The 26,048-nt window shown below is 46.0% G+C and overlaps 1 protein-coding gene across 23 annotated transcripts in view; it reads right to left on the reverse strand.

The window, feature by feature from the left end:
* DST (dystonin) overlaps positions 1–26,048 on the reverse strand; it is a 744,334-nt gene that overhangs the window by 598,096 nt on the left and 120,190 nt on the right. For 16 of the 23 annotated variants that reach the window (XM_073675433.1, XM_073675456.1, XM_073675459.1 and 13 more), the window contains exons 3-4: positions 24,286–24,375; positions 20,765–20,956 (exon numbers count right to left, since the gene is read on the reverse strand). In XM_073675433.1, coding sequence (XP_073531534.1) covers positions 20,765–20,956; positions 24,286–24,375 — 282 coding nt within the window. The remainder of the gene's footprint in view (positions 1–20,764; positions 20,957–24,285; positions 24,376–26,048) is intronic. The other 7 variants (XM_073675444.1, XM_073675441.1, XM_073675455.1 and 4 more) reach the window with 1 other exon arrangement.

Genomic DNA, 26,048 nt, shown 5'->3' on the forward strand with positions numbered 1-26,048 from the left:
TTTTTCCTGCCAAGAGATTCAGAAACCTTAAGTAATTTTCTGCATTCAAATCCTGAACGTGTGCACATAGCCTTAGATTTCGCTCACATTAGCGTATAAATCGTGCAAAAAAAAGTGCAATGCGAGAAAAAATTGCATTGCACTCTGACCAATAATATTCAATAAATCAGTGCTGATCTGTGTGTTTTTCCTCAGCAAAAATGCGCTGTGGAAAAAAATTGCAGCAAGCTGCGAGTAGCCGGTATATCAGATGAGACTCGCGAATGCAAGTCAATGAGTGCAAGAAAAAGAACAGACGGCACATTTGTATGCCGTCCGATTTTTACGCACACATCTCAAAGGAACCAAGAAATTGAGAATAGATACAGTAGATGGATAGATGAATAGATAGATAGACAGATAGATAAATAAATAGCCTGCATAATTTCACAAGCCTCCTACATATTATAAACTTGCACCATTTAGTGCCTTCCATGTGGAGTTTATTGTTGAGCTTTTTAGGCTTGTTTAACCTAATAAATAAATTTAAAAAATAACGCGGGGTCCCCCCTACAAATATCTGAAGGGATGTCACAGTATAGAGGGATCAGTCTTATTCCAATATGTACATGGAAACACGAGAAGCGATACAGATTAGATATTAGAAAAAACTTTTTGACAGTGAGGGTGATCAATGACTGCAACAAGCTGCCACGAGAGGTGATGAGTTGTCCTTCAATGGAAGTCTTCATACAGAGGCTGGATAGACATCTGTCTGAGATAGTTTAGTGAATCCGGCATTGAGCAGGGGTTGGACACGATGACCCTGGAGGTCCCATCCAACGCTAATATTCTATTATTCTATTTTTTTTTAGCAGCAGCCACTCCCGGCTCACGCTGCGCTCCACAAGACTCGGCGGTCCTGAGTGGTGACATCAGTAACGATAACGCTCATCAGACTCGCCGAGTCATGCAGCCCTCTGTGAGACTCTGATGATCGTTATCGTTACTGACGTTACCGCTGTTCAGAGCCATCAGGTCTCACAGCGTGAGCCAGGAGTGGCTGCTGCTAAAAGCCTATAGAGACTTTGAACAAGTCTCCAAAGGCTTTTAACAACGGAATCAGGGAACGTCGAGGGAAGTGCTGGACTACGTCAGACCTGCGTGAGACCCTTACTTTCTAATAAATTGGTGAACGAAGGACAATGTCTTGTTTTTGTTTCTCTCTTCTTATGTTTTTCAGGTTTCCATTTCCGTTTTTTTTTCAGGCTTCGATTTGCGGACTACATCGGACCTCCTAGTTTTATGGGTTTTTTCAAGTGGTGAACGAGAGATTTTTTTTTTTAATAAAGTATTTTTGTGTGTGTATGTTTTACTTTTTATTACTGGGTTAGTAATGGGGGTGTCTGATAGATACCTCTCCATTACGAACCTCAGGACTTGATGTCAACCTCAAGCCCCATTACCCTGATTGGCAATGCATCAGGGTAATCGGTAAGAGTGAGGGCGAAGCGCCAGAACTGGAGCATCTAATGTGATGCACCACTTTTGGGATGGCTGCGGCTGGTATTTTTAGTCTGGGAAGGGCCCAATAACCAGAGACCTTACCAGCCTGATATTATCAGCTCACAGCTGTCTGTTTTACCTTTGCTAGTTTCATAACATAGGAGGGTCCCCACATCATTTTTTTAATTTATTTATTTAGTTAAACAAGCCTAAAAAATGTAGAATAAACTCCACATGAAAGGCACCAAAGGGTGCAAGTCTATAATATGTAGGGCGGAGGGTGGAGAAATGATATATTTGCAGGATATCTATCTATTATATCTAATATCTATCTATTTATTATCTATTATATATCTAATACAGGTGTGTCTCACAAAATTAGAATATCATCAAAAAGTAAATTTATTTCAGTTCTTCAATACAAAAAGTGAAACTCGTATATTACACTGCTCAAAAAATAAAGGGAACACTCAAATAACACATCCGAGATCTGAATGAATGAAATATTCTCATTGAATACTTTGTTCTGCACAAAGTTGAATGTGCTGACAACAAAATCACACAAAAATCATCAATGGAATTTAAATTTATTAACCAATGGAGGTCTGGATTTGGAGTCACCCCCAAAATTAAAGTGGAAAAACACACTACAGGCTGATCCAACTTTGATGTAATGTCCTTAAAACAAAATGAGGCTCATTATTGTGTGTGGCCTCCACGTGCCTGTATGACCTCCCTACAACGCCTGGGCATGCTCCTGATGAGGTTGCAGGTGGTCTCCTGTGGAATCTCCTCCCAGACCTGGACTAAAACATCCGCCAACTCCTGGACAGTCTGTGGTGCAACGTGATGTTGGTGGATGGAGCGAGACATGATGTCCCAGATGTGCTCAATTGGATTCAGGTCTGGGGAACGAACGGGCCAGTCCATAGCTTCAATGCCTTCATCTTGCAGGAACTGCTGACACACTCCAGCCACATGAGGTCTGGCATTGTCCTGCATTAGGAGGAACCCAGGGCCAACCGCACCAGCATATGGTCTCACAAGGGGTCTGAGGATCTCATCTCAGTACCTAATGGCAGTCAGGCTACCTCTGGCGAGCACATGGAGGGCTGTGCGGCCCTCCAAAGAAATGCCACCACACACCATTACTGACCCACTGCCAAACCGGTCATGCTGAAGGATGTTGCAGCCAGCAGATCGCTCTCCACGGCGTCTCCAGACTCTGTCACGTCTGTCACATGTGCTCAGTGTGAACCTGCTTTCATCTGTGAAGAGCACAGGGCGCCAGTGGCGACTTTGCCAATCCTGGTGTACTGTGGCAAATGCCAAGCATCCTGCACGGCGTTGGGCTATGAGCACAACCCCCATCTGTGGACGTCGGGCCCTCATACCACCCTCATGGAGTCGGTTTCTAACCGTTTGTGCAGACACATGCACATTTGTGGCCTGCTGGCGGTCATTTTGCAGGGCTCTGGCAGTGCTCCTCCTGTTCCTCCTTGCACAAAGGCGGAGGTAGAGGTCCTGCTGCTGGGTTGTTGCCCTCCTACGGCCCCCTCCACGTCTCCTGGTGTACTGGCCTGTCTCCTGGTAGCGCCTCCAGTCTCTGGACACAACGCTGACAGACACAGCAAACCTTCTTGCCACAGCTTGCATTGATGTGCCATCCTGGATGAGCTGCACTACCTGAGCAACTTCTGTGGGTTGTAGAGTCCGTCTCATGCTACCACGAGTGTGAAAGCACAACCAACATTCAAAAGTGACCAAAACATCAGCCAGAAAGCATTGGTACTGAGATGTGGTCTGTGGTCCCCACCTGCAGAACCACTCCTTTATTGAGGGTGTCTTGATAATTGCCAATAATCTCCATCTATTGTCTATTCCATTTGCACAACAGCATGTGAAATTGATTGTCAATCAGTGTTGCTTCCTAACTGGACAGTTTGATTTCACAGAAGTTTGATTTACTTGGAGTTATATTCTGTTGTTTAAGTGTTCCTTTTATTTTTTTGAGCAGTGTATATAGAGTCATTCCAAACAGAGTGATCTATTTCAAGTGTTTATTTCTGTCAATGTTGATGATTATGGCTTACAGCCAATGAAAACACAAAAGTCATTATCTCAGTAAATTAGAATACTTTATAACAATAGCTTGAAAAATGTTTTTAAAATCCAAAATGTTGGCCTACTGAAATGTATTTTCAGTAAATGCACTCAATACTTGATTGGGGCTCCTTTTACATAAGTTAATACATCAAAGCGGCATGACATGGAGGCGATCAGCCTGTGGCACTGCTGAGGTGTTATGGAAGCCCAGGTTGCTTTGATAGCAGCCTTCAGCTCGTCTTCATTGTTGGGTCTGGTGTCTCTCATCTTCCTCTTGACAATACCCCATAGATTCTATATGGGGCTAAGGTCAGATGAGTTTGCTGGCCAATCAAGCACAGTGATACTGTTGTTTTTAAACCAGGTATTGGTACTTTTGGCAGTGACTCTTGAAGCAATGACTCCAGCAGCAGTCCACTTCTTGTGAATCTCCCCCCCAAATTTTTGAATGGCCTTTTCTTAACAATCCTTTCAAGACTGCGGCTATCCCGGTTCCTTGTGTACATTTTTCTACCACACATTTTCCTTCCACTAAACTTTCCCTTAATATCCTTGGATACAGTGCAGAATCGGCGTCTCTGCCTCCTGACGGGCAGAGATGCCGTTCCACTCACCGCCGCGGTCCCGGTCCGGTGTCTTCCTGTTCTCCTGCTGCTGAGGCGCGCACTGCGCGCAACTTCCTGTGCACTGTGCTTAGGGCGCGTGCGCTCCCTCCCTCTTAAAGGGGCCGCACGCACCGTCCTAAAGAGTCCCGGCCAATGGCCGGAGGACTGCCCCTATATTAAGCACCTCCTCCAAAATTAAGGTGCCTGTGCAAGGTTGTTGTTTGTGTGCCAACACTCTCCTCAGCCCTAAGGTTCTTTGCCCGCCAGCCTGTCTAACAGTCCTGCCCGCCAGTCAGTCTAACAGTCCTGCCCGCCAGTGTGTCTATCAGCCGTGCTCGCCAGCCTGCCTACTCGGAGCACCTGCCAGTTACCTGCCGTGCCCACCAGCCTGCCTACCAAGACCACCTGCCAAGTTACCTTCTATACCCGCCTGCTCGTTTACCCGGAGTACCTCTCTGGCTAACTGCCGTACCCGCCTGCTTGTCTACCCGGATCACCCGCCAGCCTACCTGCCGTGCTCATCCGCTGTACTGGTCAGCTCCTGTCATCTGACCCGTGGGAGTCACCTGCTCTCACACAAGGTCGGTCCCAGAGTGGCACCTGGATCTCCTGCCCGGTCCCTCCTTGGTTCACGGAGTCGACTAAGCCGCCGTGAGACCTGGGTCGGTCTGAGTAGGCACTTAGTTACGGATAAGGCCTATATGCAGGGAATTATCTCTAAAAAATTTTTTGATGGCCTTTGTGTTAAGTGCCCAATAGTTCCCACTTTCTACTTGCTACCCAAAATTCATAAGAATCCCTTAGAACCTCCAGGACGTCCCATTGTCTCTGGCATTGGAGGGCTGTGTGACCCAATCTGTAAATTCATTGAACACTATCTTCATCCATTGGTTGAAACGCTGCCCTCCTATGTCAGAGACACCAGGGACGCCCTTAGGAAGGTTGATGGCCTATATCTTGATGCGGACATGCTTCTGGTTGCAGTCGACGTTGAGTCGCTTTATACTAGCATTGGGCATGAGGACGGACTGCGAGCTGTGGAGTTCTTCCTTGACGCTAGCGACCTGGATGCCTCACTGCGCTCTCTGATTTTAGAGTTATTACAATTTATACTTACTCATAACTTTTTTATGTTTAAGGACATATTCTTTCTACAAAGACGTGGCACTGCGATGGGCGCGGCGTGCGCGTCGTCCTACGCTAACCTCTTTCTTGGCCACTGGGAGAGGGAGATTTTCGGGGATGGTGCGGGGGCCGCGTCCCATGCGCAGTGTTGGTACAGGTTTATTGATGATGTCTTCATCATTTGGCAGGGCCCCAAATCTGGGCTCCACAATTTCATTGCTTCATTAAATTGTAATGATCGAAATATTAAACTCACATATAAATGTGAAAGGAATCAGATTGATTTTTTGGATATTAGGATTACTGTCCAACATGATGGCCTGATACAAACCGACGTTTTCCGTAAAGAGACATCGGTCAATTCTTTACTGCACGAAACATCTGCACATATATCTTCAACAATTCAGGCCATTCCTGTTGGACAGTACCTTAGAATGAAACGTATTTGTTCCACTGATGTGATCTTTGAGGCCCAGGCTCGGGACCTGAGCCATAGATTCCGAGAGCGTGGCTACAGCAATCGCAGTATCAAAAAGGGTTACCTGCGTGCAAGGAGAACTCCACGACACCTGCTGTTAACCAACTCAAATAAGCAACCTGAGAGAGATCCTCCCATTAGGTTTATATCCACCTTCAATAGTCACTGGTCTGAGATACGACAAATTCTAACTAAACATTGGCCTGTCCTTAAAACAGAACCAACATTAAATAAAATTCTACCAGATAGACCCTTGATGACAGCAAGGAGAGATAGGAGCCTGAGGGACTCCCTGGTCAGAAGCCACTATGTCGCTCCCACTTCCACTCTATTCGGTGTTGGGAAACAGAGATGGAGGTGCTATCCCTGCGGGTCATGTTTGGCCTGCAGGAATATAGTCCGTGCCACTTCTTTTGCATCGGCAGATGGGAGTAGGAACTTTAAAATCACGCATCACATCTCTTGCAGTTCCACATATGTAGTCTACTTGGCGAGATGCTCATGCAATCTCAGCTACGTAGGACAACCATCAAGAGAATTTCGAGTTCGTGTAAGGGAGCACATTAGGGATGTGGTAGCAGCACGAGAGACACTTGATGTAACGACATTAAAGACTATCCCGCGACACTTCAGACAGTGCCATAATTGCGACCCTTCGTGCCTCAAATTTAGAGGCATTGATAAGGTACACCTTGGTACAAGGGGAGGTAACTACAAACGCATTCTGGCGCAGCTGGAGTGTCGCTGGATAGCTATTTTGGATACTATGTCCCCCCAGGGTTTAAATGAACAATTGAGCTTTGCCCCGTTCCTTTAAGTTGAGGAGTCATCCTCTTTTCTCTATGATTTTAATTATGTGTGTTCCTAATTTTTATCCATTTTTTCATAGTAGTCATATTCTGGGGCCACCCTCACAATATACGTCTGGATCACACTTGGGACGCCCAGATGCACAAGGGACAAATCTTCTGTTGATATATCTGAGAATATAAGGCACATCGCAAAACGTCCTGCTTAAAAGCATTTTTTACCTGTATATTAACCAAATTCTCTGATATTTATGTAAGAATGTGTATGATCTACGCCATATACTCTATTCATTTATATGCAACTTGAAATAGTAAATGCGGCCTCTACTTGTATAACTATTGGATGGACTTTTTGTCCGTTATCATAACTTGCTTCTTACTTTGATTTTTTGCTCATCACTTGTCCCCTACTAAAAATGGTCGCCGCTAGCAACGCATGCGCGATGTACCACTTATCCGGCTGCGTCTCATAAGGCTTCTGCATGACGGGAGTGCTGGTTACTGACGTCACTGGAACATTTGTTCCTACCCGCACTCTCATCAGGAACTGGCCGGAAGTGACGTAGCGGAAGTGACCGATATCATCACGCACGCGCTGCGTTTCCAGCGTGCGCCCTAGATACATCTGGTGAGACAGAGACATATAAAGAAGGCCATTACACACATAACCACAGCCCCCCGAGGAAGCAAAAGCGAAACGCGCGTCGGGGCTTCAGCGCGGCACCAGGTCCCTACTTTAACATGGGTGAGTCTGTTAGGTATATCGATGGGTAGTCACGTGACTTTCTCCCATCGCTCTTATCCCTTTTGAGACTCAGTATTCTAGGTTGCTGGGGTTACAATACCACTTAGATCAGGCACTATCTTGGCATTTGATGTATAGAACAACCTTTCTTTACCTAGACTTATCTATTTTTGTGCCTTTTTGCAACTCTTGAATCACCTTATTGTAAAGATAACCCCATGTGGACCCCATGGGTTGCCGCTCTGCTTCTGTGCATTTCCCTCCATTGACCTGCTATTTTGTCTTGCTTTTATCATGTATGCATAATAAAATTGATGTTTTAGATACAGTCAAGCTGTTATTGCTCTAGACTGTTTCTTGGGTAGTATACTCCGTTTTTCCTGTAGGCTGTTTATATATATCAGGAGTACCCACACTGATTGATCACCAATTATGGTCGTAATCCCTTGCCATATAGTTCGGCTCAATTGTTTGCATACCTTCTATACCCGCCTGCTCGTTTACCCGGAGTACCTGTCTGGCTATCTGCCGTACCCGCCTGCTTGTCTACCCGGATCACCCACCAGCCTACCTGCCGTGCTCATCCGCTGTACCGGTCAGCTTCCATCATCTGACCCGTGGGAGTCACCTGCTCTCACACAAGGTCGGTCCCAGAGTGGCACCTGGTTCTCCTGCCCGGTCCCTCCTTGGTTCACGGAGTCTACTAAGCCGCCGTAAGACCTGGGTCGGTCTGAGTAGGCACTTAGTTACGCCTCTCTGGTCCTTCCTTGCATCAAAGCACAGAGGTTCCACCACCCGGATCCATAACATACAGCACTCTGTGAACAGCCAGCTTCTTTAGCAATGACCTTTTGTGGCTCACCCTCCTGTGTTAATGACTGCCTTCTGGACATCTGTCAAGTCAGCAGTCTTCCCCATGATTGTGGAGCCTACTGAAACAGACCAAGTAACTTTTATAAACGCTTAGGAAGCATTTGCAGGTGTTTTTTGTTAATTATTCTAATTTACTGAGATAATGACTTTTGTGTTTTCATTGGCTGTAAGCCATAATCATCAACATTAACAGAAATAAACACTTGAAATAGATCACTCTGTTTGTAATGACTCTATATAATAGATGAGTTTCACTTTTTGTATTGAAGAACTGAAATAATTTAACTTTTTGATGATATTCTAATTTTGTGAGAAGCGCCTGTATCTTTCTATCATCTATCTATATACTTATATAAGATTGCTTTATTATTTTTGTAAACTAGCTTTAAGTTACAAAGAGTATTATAGTATGTAAAAGATGTTAAAAACACATTGCATACGGATGTCATACGGATGGTAGGAGAGAGAAAAAATTGCACACTCGCATAGCACTCACATAACATATGGAATGACATGCGCATGACACTCGCACAACTTTTCAGGATGAACATTACAGCAATTTTTAATACGCAGATATGAGCGAACTCTTAGAAGGAGGCGAGGAAAAAACGAGGAAATAAAACAAAGTACAAAATTGTTCTTAAGGGAATAAAGAATACCTATCACCAATCTGTAATCTTTGGCTGCTCTTTTTTATTTAATAAAGCAGCTCCTGACTGGTGATTTTTATGAGTGTCATTTATTGACAGAAAGGGGTATTCCCATCTCCAAGATCCTATTTCAATATGTAGTAGGTGTAGGTGGTAGGTGTAATAATAGTAATATTAGCTAATACCTCCAATTAGAAATGTAGTATAGTTTTTCTGATAAGCTCTGTTGGTTAAAGCATGTGCAGGGCATTGCAGTAGCTTGGGTATCCATGGTTATGACCACTCGTATAGTGACAGTTAGTTAGTGGTTAGTGGTCGTAACCATGGATACCTAAGCTACCGCGATACCCTGCATGGGGAAAGCGACATAACGAATCAGAAGGACTATGCTATACTTCTAATTGGACGAATTTGCTTATATTATTATTATTATATTATTATTATACCTACTACATATTGGGATAGGATTTTGGAGATGGGAATAGCACTTTAAGTGCCTAGAATACTATGTAATGTTCCCCAACAGGGCCTGACTTTCTAGAAAAAGTAGGGTCCAAACTTCCAGGTTATGGGATATCGGTATGAAGAACGGATCACACAACACTCAATGGTCCCGCTCACAGTGAAAGCGTAGGAGCTCACATGTTACCATTAGATCTCACTCTTTGCCTTAACCCAGCGCTCTTGCATTTTTTACTAAGCGGTGACTGAATGGTGGGACCATTAGAGTGGTCAACCTTCATTCACCACTCCGTAAACAATGCGGCACAGAAATCTTGAGCATTCACCTCAAGAGAGGCCGTGGAGGGCTGCGTGATCCCGCTGTGAATGCTGCTATCCCTCAGCCTGGACGTTAGGACCCAAATAGGGCCCTTTTGGGGAGTCATTAGGGAGGGCTCTGTGCACTTCTGTCCATAACTTATATGTAGTAATTTCACAAGTCTGGGGCTCCCGACTCTCTTACTAAATAGAAATAGGGTACTGTTTCATGCCTTGGCCCCTTACAATAATATGTCGAAATTTTAATCTGCAGAAAAGGTAATTTTGGCCAATCCAACACTCATTTAGCAAATCTAAATTGAATTCTATAGAAAATTCTTCGGACATGACAAAAGTTGTCTCGGTTCAGCAAAGTACTCTTAGGAATTCAAGAGTTCAATATATTCAGTGTATTAAATAAAAAAATGCTAAAAATATGAAGTAATTGCAGACTAAAAGCGGTTTGTTTGGTCACAAAATATTAATGACCTGTTCTCCAGACAGGTCATCAATATTAGATCTGTGGGGGTTCGATGGACACAATAAATGGAGGCGTGCAGTGCAACTCTGTTCAATGTGTTTACATCCAGTCCTCTCCAGAACTGGTATGAACTGATTGGCGGTAGAACCGTTTGTCAGATTATAGGTATAGGTCATCAATATCTTGTGACCGGACAACTTCTTTAAAGAGGTTGTCCACTACTTTTACATTGATGGCCTATCCTTAGGAAAGGTCATAAATGTCTGATCGGCCGGGGTCCAACACACGACACCCGCGCCGATCAGCTGTTATCCGTGGCAGTGGCAACGTTCGCCAGTTGAAAGTACTCACTTGCGGAACTGGCCACTGCAGGATACTGCACGTACGCCTCCTATTGATTTGAATATGAGGCGGAAGGGCAGTCCAAAGCCTTGGCCACTACAAGTAGTCGGAGCAGCTTGACAAGTAAGCACTTCTGGCTGGCGGCTGCTGCCATCGACCGTGATAACGGCTGAATGGCGGGGTACTGGGTGTCGGACCCCGACTGATCAGACATTGATGTCCTATCCAAAGGGCAGATCATCAATGTAAAAGTAGTGGACAATCCCTTTACAAATAAAACAGTCTATGGATGTGAGTTATCCATAGGGTTCTGTGGCTGTCACTTAAGGGGGATGTTGGGTGTTGACTGTTTTTTTATGATGGCTGTGGCTGTTATAGGCATAGGCGGATTATAATGAGGGCAATCTGGGCTACCGCCCGGGGCTCCAGGGGGCTCGGGGCTCCGGGGGGGTCCATGGCCAGATTGCCCTCATTATAATGTGTGGCGCCGTGGCACATACCGGCAGTCAGAGGCGGGGGGGCCCCCGGACGGCTCCCCCAGCAGCGGCGCACGGCCGCTACTTCTTCTTCGGTCGGGCCAGCACTGCACCTGTTAACTTCCCTGTGCGCTGGTCCGGCCGTGTCACAGCTAGGAGACAGGGCCCTGTGCGCGGCCGTGTCTGCTAGTGTTACGTCACGCAGTGCGCGCTGCACTACTGCACTGTAGAGGAGCTGGAGGACTGGAGCCGAGCCGGGGGATGGTGAGTGTGTGTGAGTGTGTGTGTGAGAGAGTGTGTGTGAGTGTGTGTGTGATTGAGTGAGTGTGTGTGTGTGCAGGCAGATATCATAGTGTGATGTCTGTTTATATGTATTTTTGTGTTTCAAACGTGTTTATGCGTGTATGTACAGTACAGACCAAAAGTTTGGACACACCTTCTCATTTAAAGATTTTTCTGTATTTTCATGACTTTGAAAATTGTACATTCACACTGAAGGCATCAAAACTATGAATTAACACATGTGGAATTATATACTTAACAAAAAAGTGTGAAACAACTGAAAATATGTCTTATATTCTAGGTTCTTCAAAGTAGACACCTTTTGCTTTAATGACTGCTTTGCACACTCTTGGCATTCTCTTGATGAGCTTCAAGAGGTAGTCACCGGAAATGGTTTTCACTTCACAGGTGTGCCCTGTCAGGTTTAATAAGTGGGATTTCTTGCCTTATAAATGGAGTTGGGACCATCAGTTGTGTTGTGCAGAAGTCAGGTGGATACACAGCTAATAGTCCTACTGAATAGACTGTTAGAATTTGTATTATGGCAAGAAAAAAGCAGCTAAGTAAAGAAAAATGAGTGGCCAACATTACTTTAAGAAATGAAGGTCAGTCAGTCTGAAAAATTGGGCAAACTTTGAAAGTGTCCCTAAGTGCAGTTGCAAAAACCATCAAGCGCTACAAAGTAACTGGCTCACATGAGGACCGCCCCAGGAAAGGAAGACCAAGAGTAACCTCTGCTTCTGAGGATAAGTTTATCCGAGTCACCAGCCTCAGAAATCGCATGTTAACAGCAGCTCAGATTAGAGACCAGGTCAATGCCACACAGAGTTCTAGCAGCAGACACATCTCTACAACAACTGTTAAGGGGAGACCTTGTGCAGCAGGCCTTCATGGTAAAATAGCTGCTAGGAAACCACTGCTAAGGACAGGCAACAAGCAGAAGAGACTTATTTGGGCTAAAGAACACAAGGAATGGACATTAGACCAGTGGAAATCTGTGCTTTCGTCTGATGAGTCAAAATTTTAGATCTTTGGTTCCAACCACCGTGTCTTTGTGCGACGTAGAAAAGGTGAACGGATGGACTCTACATGCCTGGTTACCACCGTGAAGCATGGAGGAGGAGTAGTGATGGTGTGGGGGTGATTTGCTGGTGACACTGTTGGACATTTATTCAAAATTGAAGGCATACTGAACCAGCATGGCTACCACAGCATCTTGCAGCGGCATGCTATTCCATCCGGTTTGCGTTTAGTTGGACCATCATTTATTTTTCAACAGTACAATGACCCCAAACACACCTCCACGCTGTGTAAGGGCTATTTGACCAAGAAGGAGAGTGATGGGGTGCTACGCCAGATGACCTGGCCTCCACAGTCACTAGACCTGAACCCAATCGAGATGGTTTGGGGTGAGCTGGACCGCAGAGTGAAGGCAAAAGGGCCAACAGTGCTAAGCATCTCTGGGAACTCCTTCAAGATTGTTGGAAGACCATTTCTGGTGACTACCTCTTGAAGATCATCAAGAGAATGCCAAGAGTGTGCAAAGCAGTCATCAAAGCAAAAGGTGGCTACTTTGAAGAACCTAGAATATAAGACATATTTTCAGATGTTTCACACTTTTTTGTTAAGTATATAATTCCACATGTGTTAATTCATAGTTTTGATGCCTTCAGTGTGAATGTACAATTTTCAAAGTCATGAAAATACAGAAAAATCTTTAAATGAGAAGGTGTGTCCAAACTTTTGGTCTGTACTGTATATGTCTGTATATGTTTGTGTGTGTGTGTGTGACTGCGTGCGGCCTCCCGCTTTGTATAGATGGGCCGTGCAGCCTCCTGCTGTGTATAGATGGCGCCGTGCGGTCTCCTGCTGTGTATAGATGGCTACGTGAAGCCTCCTGCTGTGTATAGATGGCTACGTGCGGCCCCCTGCTGTGTTTAGATGGCTACGTGTGGCCTCCTGCTGTGTATAGATGGCTACCTGCGGCCTCCTGCTGTGTAAAGATGGCTACGTGCGGCCTCCTGCTGTGTAGATGGCTACGTGCGACCTCCTGCTGTGTATAGATGGCAACGTGTAGCCTCCTGCTGTGTATAGATGGCTACGTGCGGCCTCCTGCTGTGTATAGATGGCTACGTGCGGCCTCCTGCTGTGTATAGAAGGCTATGTGTGGCCTCCTGCTCTGTATAGATGGCACCGTGCGGCCTCCTGCTGTGTATAGATGGCTACGTGCGGCCTCCTGCTGTGTATAGATGGCTACGTGCGGCCTCCCGCTGTGTATAGAAGATTACGTGTGGCCTCCTGCTATGTATTGATGGCACCGTGCGGCCTCCTGCTGTGTATAGATGGCTACGTGCGGCCTCCTGCTGTAAGAAGGAAGACTTGCCTAGGGACAGGTGCGGAGCTCCGACGCCGGAACGGCCAGGGTCCTGCCCAGTGTTGGGGACGGGATTAAGAGTGCACGGGGGACTTCCTGGACAGTGCTGGGGGACAGAGGAGAGGGACGAAAGAGAGAGGAAGTCAGGTGTCTGGGCTCCTGCGAAAGAGACAGTTGGTTGTGGAGAGCAGACCGGCAGTTGGGGAGAAACCGTCGGACCTGCCGACAAAGAGAGAGAGACGTGCTGCCCTGTCCTCTGTGAAACAGAGACATGCTAACCTGTTTGCGGTGACGGACGAACGGGTGACACAGCTTGCCGCAAAACAAGGGGCGTGAGGTGTGTACCGGGTCTACAGAAAGTGATCGTTTAGTTACCTGCATCACCACAGTTTTCCAGACATCTGACGGTGACCTACGGGTGAGGACGCACCCGGGATTAGTGATCCTAACGCAGTTTGTTGTACGCCGGAGGAGCTTGCTACGGCTCTTAAAGGATTCGTGACCGCTGTCGTGTGGTCAAAAGGACTGGGGGCCCAGTGGGTGAGACCCGAGACCGCCTACTGCCGCCAGAAGACTGACACCCTCCGGAGTGAGTGTCTGAAGACGGACGTAGTTATCGCTAAAGAACAGATAAGTGTAAGCCTCCAGTAATCTACCTTCTCTTATTCAGCCTGAACTTTTGGGACTGCGCCATATTGTTCATCCTTTCCGTGTTATAGTTAAACCACAATCGTTTATTGTCCGATTTTACTGTTTTATTGTTGTGTTACTTAAATTTACACTCCCTGCGTGGAGAAACCAAATCTTGAATTAAACCTCTGCCATACTCTCTGCGTGCTGTGTGCGGCATCCGAGCCTTTTAACACTGCTGTATATAGATGGCTACGTGCGGCCTCCCGCTGTGTATAGATAGCTACGTGCGGCCTCCTGCTGTGTATAGATGGCTACGTGCGGCCTCCTGCTGTGTATAGATGGCTACGTGTGCTCAATATTAAGCCATACAATTAATGTAAGGCTATGTGCCCACGATGCAGAAATGCTCCGGATTTTTTTTGAGCGTTTCTGCTCTCCCTGGCAGAAAAAATGCCAGGGACATGCGGATGTAAAGCGTTCTTCACATGCATTTCCGCATGCGGGTTGTCAAGCGCTTTCCAAGCGATTTTAGCATCACTTGGAATAACACCTGACAACTTGGTCACACTATATAAATCCATGCAACCGGCATGGATTTATATAGTGTGACCATAAAAGAATGGTAAAAAATAAAAAATAAATATATACTTACCTTCTGATGGCCTGCAGACGTCAGTGGTCGCGTGACCTGTCACATGACTAAATGACTTCACCACAGGTCCTTTAGTCTACCGCAGCTGCCGGCAAGCCAGGACGCATAGAATAAAGACACCGGGGGCCATCAGAAGGTAAGTATAATATTTATTTTTTATTTTATTCTTTTTTTACAGGTTCTATGGTACCCGGGTCCAGAGGAGAGTCTCCTGTCCTCCACACCCGGGTACCATCCGCACATTGAAACACATGGAATCTACATGTACAGATGCAGTGATGCGGATTCCATGCGTTCCAATGCAAGTCAATGGCGGCGAAAACGCCGCGCTTCTGCAAAATAATTGGTAGTGCTGCGGATTTTTCCGCAATGATAATCCGCAGCTGAAATTTCCGCAGCATGTGCACAGCACATGCGGATTATCATTGGGGGACATGGCAGGTCTTCTAGCATGCGTTTTTTAAGCATTTCTGCAGTGGAATTGCCTCTGCGGAAACGCTTAAAAAAACGCATAGTGGTCACACAGCCTAAAAAACATTATTATAATTAATATATTAATATTGTGCCAAATTCATTTCACGTGAACTATCACATGATCTATCACAGGGGATCATATGACATGTGATACATCAGGTGTGTGAGTGGGGGGTGGGGTTGGGGGGGGGGCGCGCCTTCTAAACTGCCCGGGGCCCTCGCTACTCTTAATCCACCCCTGGTTATAGGGGTTCAAAGGCTCTCATGATTATTAGGGGTCCAGCAGATGTAATTGTTATTGTGTTCACACTTTGGCCCAGGAAGAGAGACATTTACAACCATTTCCTACTAATATATCCGCTATTGAAGGAATACTCTCTCCCAACAGTTCTTCATATATCATGAACTATGCGTGTAATCTGTCGCTGGACTCTTGTAGTAAAAATCCTTAACTCGGCCGACATCTGATCAATAACTGCTGCTGTGATTGACTTGAGCGATTACGTGCTAGTAACGGCAATGGTTAACCAATGTAAACCCAGCCTGCTGATTCTAGTTACAGCGTGGGATGTAAAGGGTGTTTTTGGGATTTGTTCCTTATGTGATCACAATAGCAGCTGCCAGATATTTTTAAGTCCTATGAAAACCCCTTGATATATCATTAAAGGTATATTTATGATACCTACAGTATGTGTTCTAATGAATGAGCATAAATCCTATTACTACAATCTAATCTGCAGAGATTGCTAAAAATGCCTTCACATCTCACTGATCACGGCTTTCCACTATAGCCGATACAACAATATATCAATCACGTATAGAACTGAACACCCCACAATGGTTCCTAGTGTACACTAATCTATGGAGCGGTTCACAATGAAAGGTCTGTTTGCATTTTTACGTATAAAGCTCCTTTTAGCTTACTGGAATGCTAAATGAAAAGTGGAAAATACCAGAAATTTGCATAGTTCACAGTCACAGATCAAGTAGGCAAAAGTGCAGCAAAAAGAGTATCCAACATACTGTAGGAAACAAACATTAACCCCTGCCTGACCGGATGATTTTCCATTGTTGCACTTTTGTTTTTTCTCACCTTCCTCCAAGTGCCATAACTCTTTTTTTTTAAGTAGTGAAAAATAATTGAGAAATTTGTAACAAAAAAAAATTGGTTTATATCGCTACTGTCTCAAACCTGTAATGTTTTCATTCCTACAGCTGTGTGAGGGCTTGCATTTTGAGTGGCAAGTTGATATTTTTATTGATACCATTTTCGGGTACATAGGATGTTTTGAGTGCTTCTTAGTGAACTCTTTCTGGTGTAGTAGCAACAACCGAAAAATGCAGTTCTGGCATTTAGATTTTTTCTCTTCACAAAAGAATCAGTTCTGTTAATTGCATGTTTTGATAGATCAGACTTTTACAAACACAGTGATACCAAAAATGTATATATTTTTTTTCTCTATGTCTTTGTTTTCAATGAAAAAAAAAGAAAAGAAGGGGGATTCAAATTTTTTAAAAAAATTTTATTTACTATTTTTTAGTATTGTGGTATATAGAAAAAAATCACGGCCTCCTACGAACTCTGGCCGCAGGCTAGTCTTCACAGGTGTATCATTATAGCAGACTCCCAGATGCCATGGCAAAATATCATTTGCGGGAGGTGGGTCGATGGGCGCACAGCAGTGGTGTACCGCCAATGGCAGCAGGCCACGCGACTGCTATGGGGCCCGTGACGCGAGGGGGCCCCATAGCAGTCCAGGGGAGGACATACCGCCGCCGGTGCAGCTGCTCCCTGCACGCGGCGGGCATGGAGCGATCCCTGCAGCTCTGCTGCTGATAGGAGGAAAATGGTAGCGGAGCTGGAGGGATCCGTTCTCTGCTTCCTCCTTGACACAGACGTGCACAGCTTGATGACATCATCATGCAGCGCTCGCCTGGGTCAGGAAGAAAGTTGCCAGCAACTAGGAGGATGCTGCAGGAGATCGTGCTGAGAGGTACGTTTTTGTTTTTTTTTTACTTAAAACGCTGAGGGGAGGTGGGGGAGAGCAATGGTGGGGCTGGGGAGAGCAATGAGGGGGATGAGGAGACAAATTATGGGGATGATGAGGCAGGGGAGAGCAATGATGGGGATGTGGTGCTGGGGAGAGCAATGTTGGGGCTGATGGAGCTGGGGAGAGCAATGATGGGGATGGTGGCGATGGGAAGAGCAATGTTGGGGCTGATGGAGCTGGGGAGAGCAATGATGGGGCTGATGGAGCTGGAGAGAGCAATGATGGGGATGGTGGTGCTGGGGAGAGCAATGATGGGGCTTATGGGGCTGGAGAGAGCAATGATGGGGCTAATGGAGCTGGGGAGAGCAATGATGGGGATGCTGGCGATGGGGAGAGCAATGATGGGGCTGATGGGGCTGAGGAGATCAATGATGTGGATGGTGGGACTGGGGAGAGCAATGATGGGGCTGGGGAGAGCAATGATGGGGATGGTGGGGCTGGGGAGAGCAATGATGGGGATGGTGGTGCTGGGTAGAGCAATGATGGGGCTCATGGAGCTGGGGAGAGCAATTATGGGGATGGTGGGGCTGGGGAGAGAAATGATGGGGCTGATGGAGCTGGAGAGAGCAATGATGGGGATGGTGGGGCTGGGGAAAGCAATGATGGGACTGATGGGGCTGGGGAGAGCAATTATGGGGATGGTGGGGCTGGGGAGAGCAATGATGGGGATGGTGGGGCTGGGGAGAGCCATGATGGGGCTGGGGAAAGCAATGATGGGGATGGTGAGACTAGGGAGAGCAATGATGGGGATGGTGGCAATGGGGAGAGCAATTATGGGGATGATGAGGCTGGGGAGAGCAATGATGGGGCTGATGGAGCTGGGGAGAGCAATGATGGGGATGGTGGGGCTGGGGAGAGCAATGATGGGGCTGATGGGGCTGGGGAAAGCAATGATGGGAATGGTGGGACTGGGGAGAGCAATGATGGGGATGGTGGCAATGGGGAGAGCAATGATGGGGCTGGAGAGAGCAATGATGGGGGTTTCACTTTGCTTGTACTGCAAAGCCTTGTATATTTTCCGTGTGCACATAGCCTTACAGTTAATTGGGGAGAGTCACAGAGACTGAATAATTTATATTATTGGGCGGCAGAGATTATAGTTAATGGGGGGCACAGTGCTGCTGATCACTTTGTATTTTGATTACTAAGTGGCTAATAGTATATTAATGGTGGGGTACATATCTGTATTCAGGGGCGCAGTGTGGGGGAGACACAAGTATATATACAATATATGTGACCTTGTTATTTTTAGGGCTGTACTGATCATCAGGACAAGATGAGTCGTGACTGGGAGATGTCGACATGAAGGTCTGACCAGATGGAGAAGAAGCAGCAGAAACTGACTCTGATCAGATGAGACGTTAGCGGTAAGTTCCTGGATGTAAATATTATTCTGTATCTGCACTGTGTGACTTGGAGTGATAATGTTATCTGTAAAATCCCTTAGGCTGCATTCTCACATTTGTGTGAAATGTCCATGTGCTGCCAGAATTTTTTATCGCATGGTCCACGGACTCGTAGAGTTTCATAGATACATAACACATCCATGAAAATCACGGATCTGAGAATGAAATCTGTGAGGGTCAGAGACTGTCCTGTTCTGATCCGATTTTGAGGATCAGAATAGGACATGCTCAATGCGTCTATAAAAGTGGGCAGCACACCGACACTGCACACAGATGCAGGAATGTAGCCGTATTATGTATAACACAGTCCCTTAGTATATAGTGTACTCACTTATTATGTATAGCGCCATCCTTAGTTATATAGTTTCACCTTTTTTTATGTATAACACCCTCCCTTATTATGTACCATCCCCTCTAGCGGCTCACAGTTGGGGGATCATACTGTGTTGGGGTCAGCATACTTTGCCCTGGGAGTTGAGGTGGGGTACAGTAGGGACATTATACTGCGCATGTGGAGGAATTCACCATGGGGGTATCATACTGTGTTTGGGGGACACTTTTGTTGGCATGACACTTTATGGGGCAATGAAAGAGGGATCTAGGACTACAGCAGGGGGAAAATTACTATGTAACGGATGGAAAGTTGTGAGATCTGCTCTTGTGTGACCACGACAATTATTTCCATTTTTTTTGGGGGGGGGGGCCCCAATTAGAACTTCTGTTATGGGGCCTCATGATTCCTATGTACGCCCCTGGTGCACGGTATCCCCTCCCTCCCCCCGGACTGGGCGCCTTAAATACAATACCACTGTCAGAGATTGACAGTGGCATTTAAGGGGATAATAGCAGAGAGCGGAGCTCAGCTCCACTTTCTACAATTAGCGGTAGATGAATGTTGTGTAATACAGCCAGCAGCTTCGAGGTGTGATGCAGGCTCAGCTCCTGAACCCGCATTATAAACGGGGACCCACTGTTGGATGTGCCAGTAAGTCTAATGTTGGGAAGGGGCTTAAGATGCTTTAAAAACTCTAATTACACTGCGAGAACAGTCATCAAATATGATTATGAGTCTACTGTAGTCTTCAATAGCTCCTAGTAGCTAAATCATACCATTTTTATTTCATGCCCAGTTTGGCTAATAAAAGAGCAGACACGTCCTCCTACGATGCAGCCCTTAAATTGGTATTCCAGGAAAGACATTTTTAGGTCTATCAAATTCTCCTGATTGAAAATAATAAACTCAGCAATTACTTACATTCTTCTGCTACAACAATGCCTTTCCACCACTGCTTTAGGCTTTGTTGACAGGTTGCAGTGGGGACATCTCAACATAAGTGCACATGACCACTGCAGACAATCACTGGGCTCATGGTGTCTATATCAGAATCACCACTGAGCACAGTGATTGGCTGCAGCAGTGATATGCACTGTAGTCATGATGCTAACAGCTATTCAACAAGGACCAGACCTGTGAAGGAGAGGCGGCGCTCCTGGGAAAGGGGAGGGTAAGTAATTGCTCAGGTTTTTTTTAAAGTGCAAGTCACACATACAGATAGAGTCGGTAAAGGTCTGGGGAAACCCAAGTGTCCCCATAAATTTAATTAGAATTTTTACTGATTTTGTACATGTTAAATTTCACTGCATCTTTAATAAATACCAGTATCTTTCCTTTTCATCTTTCTGGATATTTTCTCTAATGCAGTAACAGACTGTAATTCTTTCCACCGAGCATCGCTGTAATTGCCCAGGAGTGCTGACCTTACTATTCTTGTATTTCCCGTCACATTAGAGAACGTACATTCTAGAAAAGATGTCTGCAGTGCGACAGTGACAGGTCGTCTATACTGCCTGCAGCTGTATCGTCATAGATCTAGGAACATGCTGCCTAAATATGCCAGGCGGTTAAGCTGCCCATGTGATATGGGCACAGTCTTGTGCCTTGCTGCCCTGATACATACCGGTTTTCGAGTGGGAGTCACTTGCACAGATTGATAAAATTCTGGCTGAACCCGGCTGCTTCTCTTGATCTTTCTTTTCCTCAGAGGTGAAGATGTATCATGGTCAGTCAGGTGGACTTCATCCAAGGGCTTTGTCTCTTCCACACGGGCTCGGGCGTACCTCCGCAAGTGACGAGGGCTTGGCCTGAATCCCTAGCAGAAAATAGGAAGTCTTGATTATATCGCTAGAATAGTGAAAGAGAATACAATGTGTTTACAGGTAACCGGAAACCTGCAGTACAGGAGTAATGCACACCCAGGGTAAAGGTATGCGAACAGCAGTGGAGTATCTCACAGCTTATCATCTGAAATGAACTGCTGCGTCCCTTTATCTTTAGGGTCCTCACTTATCCTCCCATTTATCAGTAATAAACCCTCTAAACACAAAATATTTAATCTCGGAGACTGATCTCAAGAAAATGCTGTGCTACTTTGTGTTGCTCGATTATTAGTTATTAGAGTTATATGTTGCACTCTATACAAGCTGAATTATGTATTTAGTGAATTACAAACAAATGAATAACAGTGTTAAAAATGTTACCAATGCATAAGGAACATAGAAGTGAATCGTGGGTCATACAGGTCTAATTTTACAACATAAAATAACATCTGCAGCCTCTTCTAACACAAATCTATTGATATTACTCTTTTATATAGCACCATTACTTTCCACAGCACTTTGTAGACATCATCATCATCACTGTATTCATTGGGGCTCATCTAAATTCCTTATCAGTAAGTGTTTGGAGTGTGGGAGGATATCCACAAGCTCCTTGCAGATGTTGTCCTTGGTGGAATTTGAAGCCAGGAACCCAGTGCTAACCACTAAGCCACCATGAGACCATGAGTGAGGTATGGTGAGGTATCCAGAACATGTAGTAAAAGATAGTTGAAGATTGGCAGCCCTAAAATAATAATGTACCTAAGTCACTTTTCCATTTACCCATAGCCTCAAAAGGTCTACATTTAAAGGGAATGTGTTATCAGAAAATTACCTATTGTTAAGTTAAATGTTTCCATTTTTTTCTACATTTTATAAGATTTTTTGTAATTTTCCATCTCACTATCTATACAATAATAATGTTACTATTATTATTATTAACAATAATAGTAATAATAATAATAATAATAATAATAAAAATCACAGAAATATTGCCATTTTCACACTGGCCGCTAAGCTTAAAGAAGCACTCCTCCTCCCATCAAAGTTTTTATCCTCTTAATAAATTGCAATCACCATGTTATACAGAGCTGTGTACTTACAATTGCTTATTTTACCTTTCTAACCAGCTAATTCTTCTCTTTTCTCTGCTCTATGTAGAAACAGGAAGTTTCTTGTCCCTGCAGAAATAATCCCCCCTCTTCAACTCCTGACCCAGCTGCTCCGCCCCTCCCCTCTCCATTGACTTTTGCAGTGACTTATGACTACAGGGAAAATTGACCTCCTGTTGCTATCACGTGATGTCATACACCTAATGGAAAATAGAAGAATTAGCTGGGTAGAGCAATTCACAGTGCTACTGTATATAACATGATGACTGCAATATATTAAGAGGATAAAAACTTTGATAGGAGTCTTTCTTTAAAGCACCACTCAGGCATTTTTTATTTCATTTCACCGCCAAAGTGGTATCACTAATGCCCGTTCCCTGCCCGTAATAATATCTTTGCTGGCTTCTTCAGTTCTCAGTGTCATCTTCTTCTAGTTGTGACTAGCGAGAACACTTCGGTGTTTGCTGTGCGGAATGGAAGTCACTTCTCAATGTAAGTCAGTGAAAGTGAGAACAAGGCTCCCATGGACTTGCATTGAAAGCTTATGACGGTTAGCTCACTTAGTCAGAAGTCATGGTCCCAACATGGCGGATCTGGACCGCAGCAGTAAGTATGTTATTGGGGGCAGGGACCATGCATTAGTGATACCACTCCAGCGGTGAAAAAAAACAAACAAAAAACACCGCAGTGGCGCTTTAATTTTAGGCTCATACTTCCTGCTCTTTATAGAAGACTTTTCAAAAGTCTCATTATAATTACAGAGAGGAATGTATACAGTAGATAACACAGGATCCACTATGCACAATAGGTGATGTCACAGTTCACCTCTTCCCCCTCTCTATATCAGGGGCGGACACAGACTGTAGTGGGCCCCTGTGCAAGAAATTTTGGGGGGCCCCCCCTGCCCTTCATAAGGCAACAAAGTTATGTAAACATAACCCCCCCATGTGCATCTCTCACCCCCCCATGTGCAGCTCTCATCCCACCCATGTGCAGCTCTCACCCCCCGTGCATCTCTCATCCCCCCATGTGCATCTCTCATCCCCCCCATGTGCATCTCTCATCCCCCCCATGTGCATCTCTCATCCCCCCCATGTGCATCTCTCACCCCCCCATGTGCATCTCTCACCCTCCCATGTGCATCTCTCACCCCCCCATGTGCATCTCTCACCCCCCCATGTGCATCTCTCACCCCCCCCCCATGTGCATCTCTCATCCCCCCCGTGCATCTCTGATTCCCCCCACTCCTAGTTAATTAATTGTATTTAAAAAAAATAAAACTTGTTATACTTACCCCCATGCAATCCCTGCAGAATCCTGGCGCTCGTCCACGTCGCTGCCACCAGGTTCTCCTGACGTTCGGCCATGTGACGGCGCCACATACATAGCCATCAGCTTTTGTTTTGGCCAAAAGATTTTTAAAGCCGCCACCACGATAAGGTAGACTCTTCTGGACGGGCCCTACTCTAACCTATTAAAATTTTCTTAAAATATCCAATACTCTTTTTAGATATATTTTTATTTAGTTTTCTTTAAGGGAATGTGTCATATACATTTTTTTTTTAAATGACCAATAATACCACATACAGGGAATACCGCCACACCATGACCAGACCACATATTACCACAACATAGTGACCGAATAATACCACACAGAAGGGAGAAAAACTGCCACACCATGACCAGACCACATATTACCACTACATTACTAATATTACCACCACATTACTAATATTACCATAAGTGTCATTATACACGGGAGCTCTATACATGGTATGTATAACGTAAGTGTCCAGGTAATCTAGTGATCACCAGTGAAATTATACACAGGAGCTCTGTATATAGTGTCAGTGTACAGGTAATACAGTGACATTATACACAGGAGCTCTGTATATAGTGTACAGGTAATACAGTGATCATCAGTGACATTATACACAGGAGCTCTGTATATAGTGTCAGTGTACAGGTAATACAGGGATCACCAGTGACATTATACACAGGAGCTCTGTATATAGTGTCAGTGTACAGGTAATACAGTGATCACCAGTGAAATTATACACAGGAGCTCTGTATATAGTGTCAGTGTACAGGTAATACAGTGATCACCAGTGACATTATACACAGGAGCTCTGTATATAGTGTCAGTGTACAGGTAATACAGTGATCACCAGTGACATTATACACAGTGTACATGTAATAGACTGACTCACCAGTGACGTCTCTAGGTGAAGTCCTTCATCTTCGCTTTTCTCCTTCATCCAGCACAGACCGCCATCACGTCTTCCAGCCAGGACTCGTCTCTGCATAAAATAACACAGTTATCTAGAGCACATTCCCCAACTTCTACATTACGCAGCTGAATACAGACGTGCATCCACCATCAATATATGGTTAGTTATTAGGCAACCTACCATTCCAAATATAAATTGTAATCCACCACTGTGCCCCCATTAACTGTAAATAGGCACTTAATATATAATTTAATTAGAACCTCTACTCTTTCCGCCAATTTGTTACCAGTCACACTCCTGCATCCGCAACGCCCCCTACTCTATACTTCCTGCTCCCCGCATTCAATATTTACATGCACCCCCTGCCCCAATTCATTATATCATGTCCGTGCTCTCCCCACCCCATCATCATTTATCATTTACTCTCCCCCACCCCACATTCGTTATGTGCAGCTCATTATCCCTACTCCCAATTCCCCCATGTGCAGCTCTCAAACCCCCCCATGTGCAGCTCTCATCCCCCTCCATGTGCCCCTCTCTCACCCCCTCCCCCCCACATGTGCCCCTCTCTCATCCCCCTCCCCCACATGTGCCCCTCTCTCATCCCCCTCCCCCACATGTGCCCCTCTCTCATCCCCCTCCCCCACATGTGCCCCTCTCTCATCCCCCTCCCCCACATGTGCCCCTCTCTCATCCCCCTCCACCACATGTGCACCTCTCTCATCTCCCCCCACATGTGCATCTCCCATCTCCCCCCCCACACATGTGCATCTCCCATCTCCCCCCCACACATGTGCATCTCCCATCTCCCCCACACATGTGCATCTCCCATCTCCCCCCCCACACACGTGCATCTCCCATCTCCCCCCCCCACACACATGTGCATCTCCCATCCCCCCACATGTGCATCTCCCACCCCCCCCACATGTGCATCTCCCATCCCCCCCACACACACATGTGCATCTCCCATCTCCCCCCCTACACACATGTGCATCTCCCATCTCCCCCCCCCACACACATGTGCATCTCCCATCTCCCCCCCCACATACATGTGCATCTCCCATCTCCCCCCCCACACACATGTGCATCTCCCATCTCCCCCCCCACACACGTGCATCTCCCATCTCCCCCCCCCACACACATGTGCATCTCCCATCTCCCCCCCCACACACATGTGCATCTCCCATCTCCCCCCCCCACACACACATGTGCATCTCCCATCCCCCCCCCCACACACATGTGCATCTCCCATCTCCCCCCCCACACACACACATGTGCATCTCCCATCTCCCCCCCCCCACACACACATACACACACACACACACACACACACATGTGCTTCTCCCATCTCTCCACTCCTAGTTAATTGTATTTAAAAAAAAATAAAACTTGTTATACTTACCCCCATGCGATCCCTGCAGAATCCTGGCGCTCGTCCAAATCGCTGACAGCAGGTTCTCCTGACTTCCGGCCATGTGACGGCACCGTCACATGACCGGAAGTCAGGGGAATCATGAAGGCGCTGCTGCAACAGCGCAGCTCAGCGCTGAAATGTCCCGGACCCGGCGCATAGCATGGGGCCGGGGGCCCCATGAGGAGAGAGACGCACAAGAGGGGGGCCCCCGAGGGGGCCCCTACCGGCCGGGCCCCATACTAGAGTCAGGGCAGTCATGCCCTGATGGCGGCCCTGCTGGAGGCTGGAGGGGCCCCCTCTCCCTCGGGGCCCCCGTTCAATGAACCGG

This window comes from Phyllobates terribilis, unplaced genomic scaffold, assembly GCF_046119375.1.
Source record: "Phyllobates terribilis strain yellow unplaced genomic scaffold, ASM4611937v1 Scaffold_3__8_contigs__length_932513732, whole genome shotgun sequence".
NCBI lineage: Eukaryota > Metazoa > Chordata > Amphibia > Anura > Dendrobatidae > Phyllobates > Phyllobates terribilis.